Here is a 19,242-nt window from a genome sequence, read left to right as displayed (position 1 = left end):
ATTGGAAAGTGAGCAGTAGCTTAAGTTTTAAATCTCTGGAATATGATTTACTATATGCAGCAAAAGACGTGACTGCAGAAAATAGGAAGTTAATTAACTGGGTGTCACTTGGTGTTTGTTTTAAAAAATTCATGTTTTGTCTTTATTATTGCCGTATTGTTAGCTTTCAAGAGTTAAAAAATCTTTAAAGGTCTCATCTGGTGCAGTTTATTTTCAGTTCTAAAAGATTATCTGTGTAAAAATATCAATTAAAAGAGATGCTTGACTCACCAGAGTCTTCTGGATGTTTTTTTGTTCATTTTTTCTTAAACTGACGTTGTATAATCTGGGTAGCTAATTTTTAAATGGGCCACAAACATAACTTTAATATCTTTGTGTTACTATGTTTTTGCTCTGTTAGTAGCAGCAGCTGCTGTGTGCTAATCAATTTATATTAAGATAATGAAAACCTTTTACATTAAAGTCTATTGAGAAACAAATTTCTGTTGTTATCATTTTAGCTTTACTACCTGCTGATTTAGAAAAAGTTGGAAAACTGGCTTACTACTAGTACCACTAGAAAAAACTAATAATCATTAAAAAAATTTTTTTTTTGAATAGCAGTCTTTAAACAATGACCACATCAATCACCATCATCATCAATAAAATGATGTGGCACTCTCTCTGCCTGTATGGGTTCCCTCTGCATGCTACAGTTTCCTCTCACTGTCCACACGCGAGACATGCAAGTTAGATTTACAACGTTTAGGTGTGAATAGGGGTGTAAATGGTTGCCTGCCTCTATAGTATGTGTCAGGCCTTTGACTGAATGCTGACCCGCAGGGTGTGCCCTATTTCTTGTCCAGTGTCAGCAGGGATAGATTTCAATCCATGGATGGATGGATGGATGGATACATTATACATCCACAATAAATGCAGAAAAATGTGTTTAACAAGAATACATCTAAATTCTCTGAAATGATCCATATTGTTAACACACGCCAGTCTACATGTCGCTATGAATGTTTGCAAATCCAAACACTGCCCTTGCTAATATAATGGGTTGCATGGCTAATAAATTACAAAATATATATAACACCCAATGCCTGCCAGTGAATCATATCAAAACTTACAGTGTTTTATGTAAAATTATCATAATTGAGGAAAGGACGTTTTTATGTAGTCATAAAACTGGAGATAAAACACTAAATCTTAAACTTTGTACTGCAGCCTATATTATTTTATAGCTCGTATAATAAGGCATGTTTTTTAGTTTATGGGGTAATATATTTTAAAGGAAACTTACCCTGTAAGTCCTTCATTTACAGACTCTAACAAGATTTTGCATCGTGGGCCTGCTTACAACCCACTTTGATCTTAAGTGGGCCGGACAAGTTTAATCCATGAGATATCTCAAAATAAGTAAAAGAAGAGTTACTTCAATAGACTGTCTCAGTTTTTCTACATGATAAAGAAACACTATAGTAAATGAAAGACTCAGCATGACTCTTTGGGCTTAAACTGTAAGAAATTCATGTGTAAAATTACTGAAAAGTCTGATATCTCATTGCCAAGACTGCCCTGTAATCATAAAGTGGCAAGTTTCTGTTCATTCAAAGAAAATTCTCATTATTGATTTAACTGTGTACACACTGTAAAACAAACAGACGTTTCTATAGTACAGGAACTTTTTTTTGTCATTTAATTGTTTATTTATTACTTTATTAATGTAGTATGAATGGCTGTGGGTGAGGTGTTTGTCAGTACAATAAGTTGTTTATGAAAATGCTGTTAATAGTCCAAAATTTATGTCCTCCTTCACATTTTCCACAGCTGTCCAGTGGGCCAGGTTGGAGTCTTTTTTGGGCCGATTCTGGCCCACAGACCTTATGTTTGAACCTCTTCCATTCGACAACACTACATATGTTTATGTAGACTGTCCAGCCTTTTGATGATGAAGTTTAATAAAATAATATTTTGTCAGAAATTAGTTTAAACACCAAAAACCCTGTTTTTTTTGTTTACATGACTCTGTGTATTTAGTGTATGTTGATTTTGATTTGCTGATTGTAATCACAAGTAGTTAAAAGCAGTGATTACTGTTTCGGCGTTGGCTGGGGCAAACTCAGTCAAAATGAATCTTCTGCCAGACAGAGATGAACAATTACAATGAGCATTTGGTTTTTTGCACTTTCGCATTCTCTGGTGCTTTTATAAGGTGTCTATAGTAATGCACAGAATTGATTACCACCTCCTCCCACCACAACTCTTCATATTCATGAAGCAGATGTGAGGAAGCAGTTTAAGAGTCTGAATGCTCGAAAAGCTCCCGGCCCAGACGGTGTGTCTCCTGCCACCCTCAGACACTGTGCAAACGAGCTGGCCCCAGTGTTTTCTGGCATTTTCAACTCCTCACTGCAGGCATGCCATGTGCCTGCCTGCTTCAAGTCCTCCACCATAATCCCTGTCCCCAAGAAACCTAGGATCACTGGACTAAATGACTACAGACCCGTGGCTCTGACATCTGTGGTCATGAAGTCATTTGAGCGCCTAGTTCTCTCCCATCTCAAGACCCTCACGGCCCCCCTCCTGGACCCCGTGCAGTTTGCATACAGAGCCAACAGGTCTGTAGATGACGCCATCAACATGGCCCTACACTTCATCCTGCAGCATCTGGACTCCCCAGGAACCTACGCCAGGATCCTGTTTGTGGACTTCAGCTCTGCCTTCAACACCATCCTTCCAGACCATCTCCGAGGCAAGCTTTCCCAGATGAATGTGCCTGATCCCATCTGCCGGTGGATCACTGACTTCCTGACGGACAGGAAGCAGCATGTGAGGCTGGGAAAGAATGTCTCGGACTCCCGGACCATCAGCACCGGCTCCCCTCAGGGCTGTGTTCTTTCTCCTCTGCTCTTCTCCCTGTACACCAACTGCTGCACCTCCACCCACCAGTCTGTCAAGCTAATCAAGTTTGCAGATGACACCACCGTTATCGGACTCATCTCGGACGGTGACGAGTCTGCCTACAGGAGGGAGGTTGAACGTCTGGTGTCCTGGTGCAGCCACAACAACCTGGTGCTGAATGCCCAGAAGACAGTGGAGATTATTGTGGACTTCAGGAAGCACACAGCTCCACTCCCCCCCATCATCCTGTCTGACACCCCCATCACCTCTGTGGACTCATTCCGCTTCCTGGGTACCACCATCACCCAGGACCTGAAGTGGGAGCCCACCATCACTTCCGTCATTAAGAAAGCCCAGCAGAGGATGTACTTCCTGAGGCAGCTGAAGAAATTCAACCTGCCAACACGGACGATGATGCAATTCTACACTGCAATCATCGAGTCCATCCTCACCTCCTCCATCACCGTGTGGTACGCTGGAGCCACTATCAGGGACAAACAGAGACTGCAGCGTGTTGTGCGCTCTGCTGAGAAGGTGATTGGCTGCAGACTCCCATCTCTGCAGGACCTGTACACCTCCAGGACACTGCGGCGTGCAGCTCGGATCTCAGCTGACCCTTCTCACCCTGGACACAGTCTGTTTGACCTGCTCCCCTCAGGCAGGAGGCTCCGGTCCATTCGCACCAGAACCTCTCGCCATAAGAACAGTTTCTTCCCCTCTGCTGTCGGACACATGAACAATAACCATATGACTGTTCCCACCACTAACACATGACCCTACGCTGTGTCACTGCATCATTCCATGTTTGGCACTGATCACCACCTGCACTCATGTATATATCATGTATATATCTATCCACTTAGCACTTTTAATTCTTATTCTTATCTTTATATTTTTATGACAGTATGTTTGCACTGAAGCACCGCAGCAATTTCCTAATGTTGTAAACCTGCTCAACATTTGGCAATAAAACCCTTTCTGATTCTGATTCTGATTCTGATTAAGTTGGGTGCAGAAGTCTATTTAAGATGCCATCTGCTCGGAAGCAAGTGCAAGAGTAATTAGAGCAAGTCTGCTGCTTAATAGAATTCAGGGGAAAAAAAGAAGGGTTAATCGTCAGCAGGATTCAGCTGGAATGCATGGTCTGACGAGCCAAACCCGATAACACTCAGCTAAATCACATATACAAAAGCAACGGTGGGAGAATGCCTGCAAACATTTGTGCAAAATCAAATATACACAAATCTTCCAGGGATCTCTCAGCTGTTTGGCTCTGCAATCAGACAATTTTAAATACATCAGATTATTTCCTTTACTGGCAACTTTTGCACACAAAAATAGAAAAAAGAAAAAAAAGGTCATCTGCGGTGGCAGACGTATTGTTAAATTATGTGTAAAGCTGAGTTCAGCATAATAAAAAATCATTCAGCCTAGAGCATAATGAAGATCAGTAAAGTTCAGTGATTTCCACGAGGACTTCCAGACTACGTGCTTTTTATCCTCCCCAACAGTGATGAGTGGTTGTATTTACTAACTCGCACAATAAAAGACAAAAGGTGCATGTGAACATATCGAGATTTAAGAAATACTGGGGATTGATGTGAGGTAGCACACTGATGGATTAAGTGGGATCTCTGACAGCTTGAGAATGTCATTTGAATTTAACACTGGCACGTGTATTTTCCAGATGGCTGCACCCAGTGGGTTCACAGTGTCACCCTTGGATCAAGCTACTCACTCAAACACTCATTGGCAGAGTCCCCAGTGGCCCTGGCCCAGGGTCTATCCTGGTAAAAGGGGTGACATCTCTGGCAGTCGGCTCCCTCTGTGTGATGCTGGCAGGCGCAGACCAGGTTACCATGTTCTCGCTCAATGCACTCGCTGGCATGGCCGTTACACTTACATCTGAGGGAAACATCGATAGTTAGGTAAAGTCTGCATGTACAAGCTTTTGTTTGTCTCTGTTTTTCCTCCTCTTTTTACTCACACAAATTTGGACACAGTTATGCACACAGTGAATGAATTTGAAGGCGGAAGGAAAGCGGGAAGGTAGTTCCCCCGTAAGAAGTTGTCACTTTCTATTATCCTTCACCGATGAAAACGTGGTCTGGGGTGAGGCAGGGCTTTTATTCCCCTTCAGCAACTACACTTTTCAACTGTGTTAATATGCCACTAATAATACACTCACACTCACCCAGTGTATCAGAAACAGCAACAAGTGAGTGCAGTATCTCTAATATTGGTAACCAGTGTTGGTCAAGCTACTTATAAAAAGTAATCAGTAACTAATTACTGATTACTTCCCCAAAAAAAGTAATCTTGATACCTTACTGATTACTTATTTTCAAAAGTAATTAATTACTTAGTTACTTAGTTACTTTTTAAAAACACGATTTACAACCTGAATAGGTGATAAAGCGATAGATCTTTCAGCCCGATTCTACTTTTTCTGCATAATCCATCATACAAAATGTAATCAAATGGAAAAGTATCTTTTTAAAACTTCTCTTATTAGTTTTAATCTTTTAACTTTATGCATCAAACAAAGATTTAATTATATGCAACATTCTCTGACTGGAAGAAATTTGTTCAACATTTAAACCTATTTTCTGCACATTCCAGCACATAAAAAAAAAAAAAAAAAAAAAAGTATATATATATATATATATATATATATATATATATATATATATATATATATATATATATATATATATATTTGTGTTTACACTGACTCTTTCAAATAGATGCAAGTAAAACACAGCAGAAAAGAAATAAAGTCAAAGACTAGCAGTCCTGTTGCTCTATTTTCACCTGTATAGCAGGCGGAGATTTGCCCTGGTGCAGGTGTGCCGCAGCGGTCAGTTGAAGACTCTCTGTGAATTTCCCATTACGTCGTAGCGCACTCGGTGCTTGCTTGGAAGTTTAGGGGTTTTTTTTCGCTGTAAAAAGAAGTTTTCTTCCCACGCACAGCGCACACTAATGTTTTTGTCACTTTTTATGGAATCAAACTCAAAGTAAGGTCAGTACTTCCACGCTTTAAACGCTGCACGCTCATACTCTCTCCCGCACTCGATATATTATCCATTGTTGATCTGCACACAGCTGTTGTCACGAACGTCGCACTCGCTTACGTCACTGTCATGAGACATTCTCGCAAAAACGGTTTTAGTAACGCAGTAACGCAGCGTTCCTATGGGAAAGTAACAGTAATCTAATTACCGTTTTTGCAATAGTAATCCCTTACTTTATGCGTTACTTGAAAAAAGTAATCGGATTACAGTAACGCACTGTTGGTAACTGTGTTAGTATGTGCAAAAGCATTAACTCTATGCTTTTCTTTTTTTAATTTATAAATGAAATTTTGCGTCTTCAGTAATTATAATAACTTCCAAAATTAAAAGTCAATATTTGTGAGCTAAACGTGATTGTTTAGTTCAGTTTTCATAAGACTGTTATCTGCTAATTTCCTTCCCCTCTGCCTGTGGATTATTTCCTCTGAAGCATGATGACAGATATGCCTTCCTGTGTGCACTATTTCCTGGCAGTGTCACTGGGTTTGTCAAGTGGCTGTGACAGGGGTACAGGCACTTGTCGCTGAGTGGTAAGCTGTGTCAAATTTAGCCAGCTGTCCCAGAACCAGATGTATGCTTGCCTGAGGCTCACACCCATTCGTTTCCGTTGTCTCTGAGGTGCTTCCGATCTACATATTAGACTGCTAGAAGTGAGGTGTGAATTTGAGAGTGTTGATCTGAAATATACTGGCAGCATGTAATGTGTGCACTTTAAATTTTCTCATAGATATTTAGACATCTGTCTCATGAGTGGGTTGTTTCCAACATTACTTTATTTCGCTATACTCAAAATATATTCACTAAATTCTGTCTTCACATTGACAAAGTTAGACCCCGAAGCTTCCTTATATAACTTAAGCATACCCTGCTGACCACTGAGCACCTCCGCTGGAGCACCTGAGGTTAAGGGCCTTTCTTTGATGAGACAGAGGAAAGTGCTGTTTTCTCACTTTCCCGTCCAGGGTCCAAGGTTTTAACTAGCGACCTTCTGGTCGTAAGCTTGTTTTTCTTACCTTAAAGCCACCACAGCTCTTTTTGCACTATTGATATACTGTAGAAAACCTGGAGGATTTTTTAATAGCATTTGGCTTGCTGACTTGACCTGTAGCGTGTGGTGTAAAAACACGTGTACTTAGGCAGAAAGCACCAGTATATGGCTAATGGCCATGTGGCTCTCTTACCCACGTGCTGTGACATTGGTGGGTAATTTGTCATCCAGCTGAAAGATCCTAAGTGTTTATGACAGATGTCAGATCAACTTTGCGTTCTTTGTGAGGGCTTCATCTCAGCTGCTTAATCGTTTGGTTCTATCTGCATTGCCAAGGTGCAGCCTGGTCTTTGGTACCATGTCCCCTTTCATTACTATGAGTAATAAACCCGAGGATGTGGAAGGAGAATTGAGAATTATCTTGGTTTACTTTCATTTGATGCCAACTTGACAGGCAGAAAGCAGGACAGAATATAGGTTCAGCATGTTATCTTGCCATGGCCACACAGAGTCATGGTACAGTAAAAAGAAAGTTCTAAGGGTTTATGTATCAGGGCATAGTAAAAATCATCTTGTTCTTAGTAAGCTTTTAGATTAGGTAAATTCAAGCTCAGATGAATAAATACACTGTAAAATTATTTAATTAACAACATTTAAGAATGCAGAAGCAGTGTTTGAAAAGCTAAGCACACCCTTACTGCTTTCATAGAAATTAAGAAGGTAAGTAGCAGCCAGTTGTTGCTAATCAAAGGCATATGATGAATTGATCATCAGCAAAAGCAGAAATTTCGGCAGTTTGTGGGTCCAGAGCATTCAGGTGTGTGTTAACACAACGCTAAGGAGGAAAGACATCAGCTGTGATCTTACAGAAGCAATTGTTGTTGCCCATCAATCTAGGAAGCGTTAAAAGACCATTTCCAAACAATCTTAAGTTCACCATTTTTCAGTGAGAAAGATTTCTACAAGCCCACAACATTCAAGACAGTTGCCAGTCTCCCCAGTAGCAGATGCCCCAATAAATTCACCTCAAGGTCAGACTGTGAAAAGCTTATCTCAGACACTACAAGCCTCAGTTAGCATGTTAAATGCTAAAGTTCGTGACAAGAAAAAGACTGATGGCTTGATTGGAAAGAGTTGCTAGGAGAAAGCCTCTTCTCTCTAAAAGGAACAACACAGCATGGCTTAGGTTTGCAAAGTTGCATCTGAGAAAACCACAGGACCTCTGGAAGACTCGTCTAGTTTGTACAAAAAGTGGAGCTGCAGTGTTCCTGGTGGTGGAGGGGTGATGATTTGGGTTTGTTGTGTAGCCATAGGACCTGGACACCTAGCATTCATTGAGTCAACCATGAACTCCTCTGTATACCACGAGTGTTCTAGAGTTAAATGTGACATCTGACAACTTTAGCTTGGCCCGAATTGGATCATACAACAAAACATTAGTACTGACCATAACAGCAAATCTACAACAGAATGGCTGAAAAAGAAAAAAGAAAAATCAAGGTGCAATCAAACTTCAACCTGATTAACTGCTTTGGCAGCAGCTACAGGGAGCTGTGAATAAATGACTACCTAGAAACCTCAGTGAACTGAAACAACATCGTTAAGATGAGTGGACCATAGAAAAGGGTTACTGAATCATGGCATAGACCTAGTTTTTCAAACAGTGCTTCTGCATTTTGTTAAATGAATAGTGACACGGGATAATAAGTTAGGTGCACTTGTTCATCTGAGGTCGTATTTACTTCATTTGAAGACCTGCTAAGAACCAAATGCATTTTATCATGTCCTGATACATAAAACCTTAAAACTGATCAACTTATGATATACTGGGTAAAATCTGTGCTTTGCATGCCCAGCCACCTACCCGTAACACCTCAGCCAGGGAATTAGTTTACTTTAAAACACATTTGGCCATTTGGTACTATATAACTCCCTTAAAAAGAGATGCTAGTGAAGTCGAAAAATCAAAATTGCTTAAGCAACACTAGTTCCCAACATTTATTATTTCAGAGAGTATCAAGCATGGTGACATTGCTTTGGCACCACATTTTCTGGTGTCTCTTACCTGCCACCCACAGAGAAATCAGAGATGGCATAGAAGTACGAGCGCAGCACTTTAGCGTCCTTGAAAAACTCATCTCCAAAGGTGTTAAGCCTGTCCAAAGAGATGAGCAGGTCAGTGGCTGTCACCCATTCCTGGAAAAGAAAAAAAAGAGGAAATGATATGGGAAGAAGAAAAGATATACAGGGTTAGCCAAAAGGAAAAGAAAAAAAAATCAATGTAAGAGAACCATTGTCGGGAAGTCTGCTGGCTGCTGCCACTCTTGGTGACACAAGAAAGCAGACAAGAAGGTTGGCAAGAGAAAAAAAAGACACTGGGCTTCAGTTGAAAGGGGTAAAAGAGTGAGATATATAAAACAGCAAATGTTGACAGCAAAGAAAAGAGAGGAAGTTGGAAAGAAGATATGGTCAAGAAAACTACAGTGTAACAGCAGAGGGAGAGCAGATATGATGGGGAGATAATGAGTATGGTGTAAGAAATTGAGTTAATGTCACAAAGAGGGCTGAATAAAAAGGGGATTAATGGAGACTAAAGCTGAAATATGAAAAAAAAAACATGAGAAAAGAGACAACATTGCAGCACTGCTTCAGTATAATGGATGGCACTTGGCAAAGCTCCCACCACTGATATGATTTAAGCTCTTCTGTTTGAGACTACTGCAAAGGTACAGGCAGGATGAAGCAAGAGTGGGAAAAGAAGGTAAAGAGGGATAACACAAACAGTGGAAAAGCTAACGGGAAGTACAATAGTGGGTGCAAGATAAAAGCGAGACCAGGTAAAGAGAGAGCAAATGACGTTTTCTTTTCTTTTTTTTTTAACAGAACAACTTTAAAACAAATAGCTGGAGAGAAACTTTCTTTTTGTTTCTTGGCTAGTTTGGGACTCTGTGGGAGTCCTGAGGAAGCCTGTCATGCTTAATGTTTTGAAGCTTCTCCCCAGAGATGTCTTTGAAGTCTGGCAATGGGAGACAAGGAGATTGGAGCGGATGAGCCTCAGACTAAAAACATGTGTGAAGAGTTCATTCATTCATTTTTTAATCTCATGTACCATGCATTTTACCATCCATGCACCCCTTACCACATAGTACATTACTCTGCCAATTTTAGACGATTAAACATAAAACTGTGTCATTTACAAATGCCTTGTTATCAAATTCTGAAGTGAACGTTATACTTACATGACTGAATTACAGAAAATCTTTACAGACATGTATGCCTTACTGTGGATGTATCATTCAAATTTTCTGTAGTGCTGGAGCAGGTTTAACATATGATTGTGCACATGTGCACCAACAACAGCTAAAGGTGTGTTGCTAACTGTAGGTTGCTTTTTAGTGTTAATTTGCATATGCTGCCAACAACAGTTCTTTTTATTCTTTGAGTCTGTGTGGAATCATGGTTTTGGAGAGACCTAGTAAATAGCAAGACTTACTACTAAGCTCTTTTGACCATTTTTGGCTTCTTCTGGCAACATGATAGCATCATAACCATGTATACTATAGTCTTTACACGTGTACCGATTACGCACAGAACATGGGTGTGGCTTGAGGTTTCCCATGGTGTACCAAATGGCACATATACACATTGGTTGATCAGAAAAGTAGCCATGCTGTTGACTGACTGAATATGGAAAAGAACTAAATATTAATATTGTAATTTTATAAAGTGTACCTTTCTGTAGCTTTTTCCTCAACTGTTTCATAAATGGATGGCTCAATATATGTAAACATTTTCAGTAGGTTGTTCTCTAATAATTTTGATGATCTGGCCAGCCCTGACTACACTGGTTTTAAAATGAGTTTTGCATCCTCTGTATTAAAAGATCTGCGGACTGAAGAGTCTCTAAGAGTATAAAAAAAATGGCTCCAAAAACACTTGATTGGAATCAATATAGTATCAGTGCACATTGAGAAAATTTCTATTCCTCTGCTTCTTCATAGTTAGCATGTAAAAAACCAGAGTAAGGTATTAGTCATGGTTCAGCAGAAGAAAATGGTTAATTGGGAGATAGCAAGAAATGGAAAAAAAGGTGACATGCCTGAACCCTCTAAGGCTCTCTTCACAGGTCCCTTCTGTGATGTTTCTTAGTTTAAAATAGCCTGAGCAGCACTGCAGTAAAAGTTTATAACTAAATTATCTTTAGAGGAGCTGCTTCTGGGGGGCTTTCTTGTGCTGTCAGCAGGTCCAGCATCCTCCTATTTCAAAGGAGACAATCTTGGGATTTAGACCACCTGCGTGGTTAGTGCCTCCAGATCCAAGAGACATACTGCTGTGGCATCAAGTGGTCACAGTCCCCATTTTGAAGCATCTGGTGTGAATGCATTGCACATGCTCCTGATTGATTTTGCAATAAATGGTCTCAGTATGACTACCAAACGTGGGTCAGCTGTGTCAGTAAATGCTATAAAGAGGACTATTTCAACTGGGGTCAGCAAAGTGCAACTTGTGGTAAAGAATGTAAAAACCTGTAATTAACACTTCCTTTTTTAAGATTTTTTTTTCTTTTCTTCTAATTAGAGCAACCAACTGAAGGTTGTAACTGACAACTCAGAATTGCATCTGTCACCAGGCGAGGACAAACTCATTCACCTCTTGCCTGAAACGTCTCTTCATGTCTCTGTATCTTGTCTTCATATGTTCCTTTCTGCCAGTATTATCGTTCTAGTACACTTCAGATTTTCCATAGGGTTCTGTGCTTTTGCAACCTATTGAGGATATTTGGTAGTAAGAGTAACTAAAATGTGGCAGAACTGCGTGCATGCTATTGTTCTGAGACTTGCTTTATCGATTTTTGCCCCTGCTTGACTCGGCTCTACAGACTAATGTGCTTTGGGATGATGCTTTATGACCCTGATGCATTGAGAACACCGATGTTCATTCTTCACTTTGCAGTACGCTACCTGAATATGACTATATTTTCATCCGTGGCTTCTGACAGGAGCTGGGAGCACAGGGGATCAGATATGACAGAATATCATACATCCTCTGCAATATGCTTACAAAATGTCTTTGAATCTTCATCTTTTTCTACTTTGTCATCCATGATACGCTTGTCTAGAGTTGGCTTATCTCATGGGTGTGATGCCTTCATAATGTCCTTGTAATGAAAAAAAAAACTCTCCCTGATGCACAGCTGACGAAAAAAATGTAAAAAAGGCCACATACATAAATGAAAACAAGCAGTCGTCTGAAAGTCTTTGAGTCTGTTGTACGAAACACTATTTATAGCATCTTGCACATTTTCTGTCACAAGGAAAAGATTTCTTTTTCTTGACTTACACTCAAAATAGTTGAAGGCTTCCTTAATGAAAACTGATGCTGAGAGTTTTCAAGCATGCTATTGTTTGTTTAAGGCTGCGGGGATAGCAATGCTAAACCCCACAGCAGAAAGGGAAACTGGTCATCTGCTGCTAATTTATCCACAAATAGGATATATAGTTTGTTGTTTTAATGCTTTAGGTCTGTTTTTGTCAAGTGGCAACCTCTAGGCTGAAAAGCATTTACAATAAAAATGCACACATTAAAAGAAAAAAGAAAAAAAGCTTTTGTCACTATCTTTTATTTTCCCCATTGCTGGAGCAGAACTGGGTTCAGCTGAGAATTAGCTACTAGTTCTGTGCTTGGCGTCACGTAAGCTAATTTGAGATATGCAAGTGAAATGTTAGTGGTGCTGGTGCCTGTTGTTGCATTTTAACGCAATTATCTGTCAAATAATACAGCTTTCTATGGGGTCAACTGTACTAAAAGGCCATCCAAGAAGCTTGTGCTTCAGCTATTTGTTTGTTATTTAGCTGTAATTAGGATTAGTCAGTATCTTTGTGATGCTCCTAGTTTACATAGTCTATAGATGCACTCTGTTTCTCAATCTTGCTAGCATTATTTGATAACTTAGATAAATATGACTTCAAAAAAAGAAAAAAGAAAGACAAAAAAAACAGCATCCTTAAAGGCAAAGTTAAGGCTTCACAATGACAGGTATCAAAACTGAATGGTGACAGCACAGGAAGTACTGCCATATTTTATATACAGTCTACTGTGGAGAAACATTTTTATGTGATCAAAACTTTAGGGGCTACTGGACCAGCCGCTTTGTAAAATTAATAAGTAAATGATTAACACTACTTAGCAGTCATTTATACTGAAACACATGCCTTTACTACAGAGGGGCCAGGCTGGTATTTCAGTGATTTTAAATCCCAGCCTCCAACTCAACACACTCATAAATGATCAAATGCTTAAATTAATTCTTAGCATTTTAAAATTCTAACACACATTAAAAGCAAATACTCTTCCATTTATCATAGAGTACACGACCATTATTATACGGAAGAGTAATTAGTAATGCTCGGTAGAACAGTGTTAATTGTGTAAGAAAAAAAAAAGCAGATATAGTTCCAAATATCACTTAGTCTACTGAAAGGAAGCGGTTTCTCAGGGTTAATTAGTAGTCAGCCCAAAACTTATTATTTGTGCAAAGCACAGCAAAAGCTTAATTAACTTTGATTCTCACTCCCTTGGAATTTTAGTCCACAATGCTACAATGATGCTGACTTAGGCTCTGGCGCGTGAGAGTGGCAAAAAGCCAGTCCTTTGTCTAAGACAATAAGCGTGTAATGATCAAATGGGCAGGTTCACAGACATGTATCTGACCGCACATAGTAAAGTTGTTTTTTATTATTATTAACATACCACACACAGCTTTAAAATGCATCTTTGCTCAGGGGCTTACAACCTCCACCCTCACCTCTAAAATCTCTCTGGTCTTTTCTTCCTCCTTTTTTCCTCCACTTGTCTTCGTCTCTCCCTTCTCCCGTCTTCTTTCCCTGTTTCCTTGAACTCTGAAGCCTCTGGCTGCAGGCAGTGACAGGAAAGGGAGCAGTGTCCCTCATTCCAAAGTTAATAACTTTTTAATTTAATTGCTTAAGTTCACTGTGCCCTCAATATGTATTTTTTCCCCTTTACTCATTGGCATTCAATGCCGGAGCTCCAATTTGCCACACAGCTTTCTAGAGTGTAAGAGAGAGAGAGGCAGAGAGACCGCGAGACACTGAAGGAGAGGGGATGGACTGGTGGCAGGGGAGACAGAGAAACCGTTTTAATGGATGACTGAACAAATTAAATTTGAATTCATACAGCAGCTTTCATCTTCTGCATGATTATTGAAAAAAAAAGAGCTTTACAAACTTGACAACAAGGCTCTCTTTGAAGTAAGCCGTTACTTTAGGAGGTGAGTGTTATTTATTTCAAATAAAAATCTAAACTAGCAGTGAAAACACAGTCCATTAGATCAATGGTGTTGCAAAGAATGCTGTGTGTTTATATGTGGCATGTACACAAGTAAGACAAAAACACCTGCGCGTTTAAACGGCGTCTTAGTTTTTATTTCATTTTGCTTTGACCACTCAAAATTGCAAGAGACACTTTCTAAAAGCAGCAGATGAGGCATGTGAAGTCTCTATATCAAGACCGCACACGCCTCAAAAACCGAGGCACAAGTAGCAATAGTGAAAAAGGATTAAGATGCTAATAAAACAGACAGAATGCAATTTCTGTTTTAAGCCTCATGAAAAATGCATAGCTCTGTACAGCCAATATGCAGAGGAAATGGCACACTGACATGGCGCATAGAAGAAGAGGAATCAGTTAATGCTCTGTTGACAGTCTCTTTGTAAAGTGTTTGTTTTCAACCCCTGACACAAGTGCCCAGCCTTTATGAACCTTCCAGGCAAAAGTTTCCTGAGGGGGGGGGTTTCCGAGGACAATTTCCAAGAAAAAAAGATACATTATATTTACAATGTATCCCTTTTCTTGAAAACTGTCCTCGGTTGAGATGTCTTCATGGTCCGGTGGTAAAAACAGTGTCAATAAGATGGACATTATATGGTAGACTATGGCCTATTTTGCACCTCCAGGGTATGCTTTTACTCCATTAGCTGGATCACTGCACATGTTTATAGAAATGCAATGTTGCTACAAACAATTCCGAAAATAACCGGGCAGTATTTGCTCGAGGCATTTACTCTGATTACATCAATGTTATGAAAAACACATTCTGTCTGAGCAATGGCATTAACAAAAGGTACTGAGGCTTGTTTTATAGATATGGTTTCACAGAGGCTAATCACTGATTACATTCGTGGTTTAATTTTTTTTTCTTCTACATTTCTGGGGGCAGGGGGTAGAAAATAAAGCAAGGTGAAGCCAAGTGGCGAGCTTACTGAAATGTTTATTTTAGATGTATTGCATGCTCCATAAGATTCTGTCACCTACTATATTTTTGATTGAATAAAGTCTGTGCTGCATTTTTCTGTACAGCACCTATCACGGTTTCAGAGAGACTATAGCCTATCTCAGCTGCCACAGGGTGAGAAGACAAGTCGCCACTCTGTCCCAGACATACAGACAACCATTCACTCTCAAGTTAGCGTAACCCAACTCCATGCGTGTTTTTGGACTGTAAAAGCCAGAGTATCCAAAGAGAACCCATGCAATCGGATTTGAACCCAGGACTTTCTTTTTAGACATGCTTTCAGAAGTTTGTAGCACATAGACAAATTCAAAGTGCAAGCTTTTATTATTTGCCCCATTGAAACCCATTTTAATACACTTTTTTAATTTTTTACTTATGTGGATATATATGTGTATAGCATGTATTTAAGTATTTAGTAAGTTAGTTTAAATGTTTAGCAATAATTACCAAATGAAAAAATTACGTAAAGTTTATTTGGTTTTCCAAAAGAAACAGTTGTGATAACAGTAATTCAGGAACATAGTTTCCCCATTCAAATTATAATGAATTTAAGTGGTTATGATCGATATTTAAGTCATAAAAATATAAAGGGCTATTTCTGAATCCCCATCTATCATCCTCTATATGCCTATATGTTGTCAATACATACAATGGCAGCAAGAAACACTTTTTTAATAGTTCAATATAGTATTAACATTACGTTTGCCTTCAGATCAATTCATTGACCTTGAAGGAGAGGTCAGAGGTGAAATGTGTGAGGTTTTTAAACCTTTATATGGTACTTTCCATATGTTGACAATACACACCACACTTGTAAGAATCCTAGTTTATAAATTATAAGGCTTTATGTCGATTTTCAACCAATAAATCATTAAGTTGACCTTAAAGACCTTTGTGCATTTGAGGCTAATTTTAATGGATTACTAACATGCGCCCACTCTACACCCCTGCAATGTTTTATCAGAATTCATTCTAAGCTTTTTGAGCTATCATGTTTACAGATGCACATGTAATCATAGTGTTTACCATGGAAACTTCAATTTTGTCTGAACTAAGTAGTAATAAATACCAGGCCACCCTTTCCTTACTGTTTTTAAGTTATACCTGTAGTTTAGCCACTTGATGTTTTTAATCACCTATCTCTAACAACTGCATAGCAATTAAAATGTGTGTAGTTTTTTTCTACTACAAATTTACTACAAATTCCCTTAAATGAAGAATGTATAATTCTAAGACTTAACCCTGTGCAACTCTACAGATGACTTTTGTGTCTAGGGAGACTCTACGCTTTCTTAAACAAGTTGGAATCTTTCAGATGCGAACAATTCTAACCAAGTCGGTGCAACTTCCTTAATCCCAATGCTGTATTCTAAATGCATCACTGCAATCAAGCAGGACAAGCACAGAGAGTCCATGACAAGCTCTTTGGCCTTTACTGGTCCTGTTTTTGTGCTATAATACAATCTAAAGCCTGTCTGAAATACTTCAAGTAAATCCTTCCCTCTCACATAGTTGATCTTGAAGAACTTTAGAAGTAAAACAAAGGCTGGAAATCTGTACATAACAGGCTAAAATGCCTGGTCAGTTAAAGGCTTTTCAATTAATGATTTTATTACTGCCACCTTAAAAACTTGTGGTACATAGTCTATTAATAATCATTTTTCAATTGGCAGATTTTATTTGCTAGTTCAATGATAAGCCTTAATAGACATGTCTAATAGATATGTTGATGGTTTGGATTAAGTATTTATTGATTTCAGCTCAGAGTGATCAATAGGAGAGAAGCAATCAAAATAAAGATAGCATTTTCTAAAGTAGCTGTAGTTAATGACACGTCTGTGACATTTGTGGGATGCCTTGGATTTGTTCCCCTTCTAGTAGTTAACATTTTCAATGTAAAAATGGCACCTTGTCTTTTACCTCTGTGCATCAGTAAAAAAGCAGCTTGTAAGCATTCACACAGGTGCTAAAATGTGAATGTTTTTCATTTGTATCCACATATGGCATTTTAATCATAGTCACACAAAGTGTGGTTTAATGAAGAGGCTTTAGGAGATGAAGGACTTCTTTAGAGTGTATGATTTCTTGAGATATTATTTTGCAAGGCTGCCAGATTCATAGACAACAACAGATGTGCTGTTTATACCGGGTACATAAAAACAGGATTTCTAACAATACAAGCCCTGCGAGTAGCTGTGAGTTTAGTCTTCTGGCTAATATTTGCTAATATTGATCAAACAGCTAAAGCTGATGGATCATTAATCATCAGTATTACAAGTATTTGTTTAAAATCTGGACACACTCCATGTCTGGGAAATGTTAACATATGTTAAAAAAGTGTTATAGAGCAAGAGGCAGGGTACACACCTGGAATCGCTAAAGGAGAGCAAGACGTGAGAAGACCATTTTAAAAAGGAAAATCTACTACTAGACTTTAATTTATTTCTGTTTAGTTTGTATACAAATGAATAATGAGTCCCAAAACAAAACTCAAATGCTACCAGGCAAGACAAATCGTAAAAAGAAACTATGCATTTCCTGATAGTAGTCTTGATTCTGAAAGACAGCTATTCAATATTTGTGTTAAATGATGACAAACTTTAAGGGATTCTTTACAGTGGACATTTCAAATAACATACCTACGTGCATATATGCGCTTCCCTTCCTTGTTGCTGTCTCCTTCCTTTTTACGGCTCTTAATCCTATACTCAATTAAGGCATATTATGGGTTTGTAACTCTAACCACCAACGGTTTTAATTGCTTGTTTTCTTCCTGTTATAATAGTATTAGTAGCTCAAGCAGGAAGTAGCATGGCAGCAATAAAGAAACCTGTGCCCCACCATCTTTGTTTTGCTGATTCACTGTGTTGGAAAAAAAGCACTCCTTTGCATTCCACCAGCTTTGATTTAGCATCAAAGAGGATGGCTGATGTGTTTTTGTCTCTGCTCACTACACCCATCTGTCCCATCACCCTTAAAATAGAGAAGGAATGAGAGCTTGAATGAAAGAAATGGTGCAATTGATCCGTCTTTTATTCTAATGGGAGAACAGATCACAGTCAATTATGGGTCTTCTCATCTTGTTGTTTAAAACATGGCGGAGAGTGAATGGGGGGAGGTGGAATGAAGGAGAGCGGGTGTTTGGCAGGTCTGTTGAGAGATTTGCCACCCAATCTATGTATTCTTAGCTTATATTGATCCTGCGCTGCTCTATAATCAGTGGGTCGATGTCCTCCAAAGCATACTGAAATACAGCCAGCAAAACCATTAATAGTCAGGTTTTAATGTAAGTAACACCTGTATACCAAATACCTACCCCCCCCAAAGAAAAGATCTCATGTTGCTACATGGCTTTACAGTTTAAATAAAATCATCTTAAGGTTCAAGAGGCTAATGAGAAATGCCAGTAATCCACGTTGCTTGAAAAGGTAATTAAGCACTTTTTCTAAACAGTGACTGGTATGGTTAAAAAAATATTTTATATATACGTATACATACATATACATATACATACATATTAGGGGTGCAACGATACTCGTATCGATATTGAACCGTTCGATACAGTGCTTTCGGTTCAGTACGCATATGTATCGAACAATACAAAATTTGTAACTTTCCTTCTGACGATACTGTCTGTGTTGAGCGCTCAGTGAATCTGCGTTCGACTACTCCGCCTAGGCTGCACTGTCGAGCGCAGATCCACTGAGCGCTCAACACAGACAGCATCGTCAGAAGGAAGAGCGCAGGGCAAGCTAGCGAGACAGAAGTTAAGCTCTCCTTGCAACATGGCAAATTGAACCTCCCCCACCCTCATTCAGATCTGGCGTTTGAAATTATTTTGGTTTTCATGTGAGGTATGACCCTGAAGGTAAGCGCGTCATGGACTAAAGTAAAACAGTGTGTTGGATGTGCCATGCAATGCTCAATTACATGGGTGGGAACTAGTGTGTTAGCGCAGTTAGCTCGTTAACGTGTTGGCCGTC

The 19,242-nt window shown here is 39.2% G+C and overlaps 1 protein-coding gene across 1 annotated transcript in view; it reads right to left on the bottom strand.

Moving 5' to 3' along the window:
• Positions 1 to 19,242, bottom strand: part of lamc3 (laminin, gamma 3) — a 133,517-nt gene that overhangs the window by 91,867 nt on the left and 22,408 nt on the right. The window contains exons 3-4 of the mRNA XM_026173353.2: positions 9,014 to 9,144; positions 4,625 to 4,791 (exon numbers count right to left, since the gene is read on the bottom strand). Of these exons, the coding sequence (XP_026029138.2) occupies positions 4,625 to 4,791; positions 9,014 to 9,144 (298 nt within the window). The remainder of the gene's footprint in view (positions 1 to 4,624; positions 4,792 to 9,013; positions 9,145 to 19,242) is intronic.

Source organism: Astatotilapia calliptera, chromosome 7 (genome assembly GCF_964374335.1).
Source record: "Astatotilapia calliptera chromosome 7, fAstCal68.1, whole genome shotgun sequence".
NCBI classification, from domain to species: domain Eukaryota; kingdom Metazoa; phylum Chordata; class Actinopteri; order Cichliformes; family Cichlidae; genus Astatotilapia; species Astatotilapia calliptera.
Note: the sequence above shows the minus strand (reverse complement) of the source record. Positions and strands in the feature narration are given on the sequence as shown.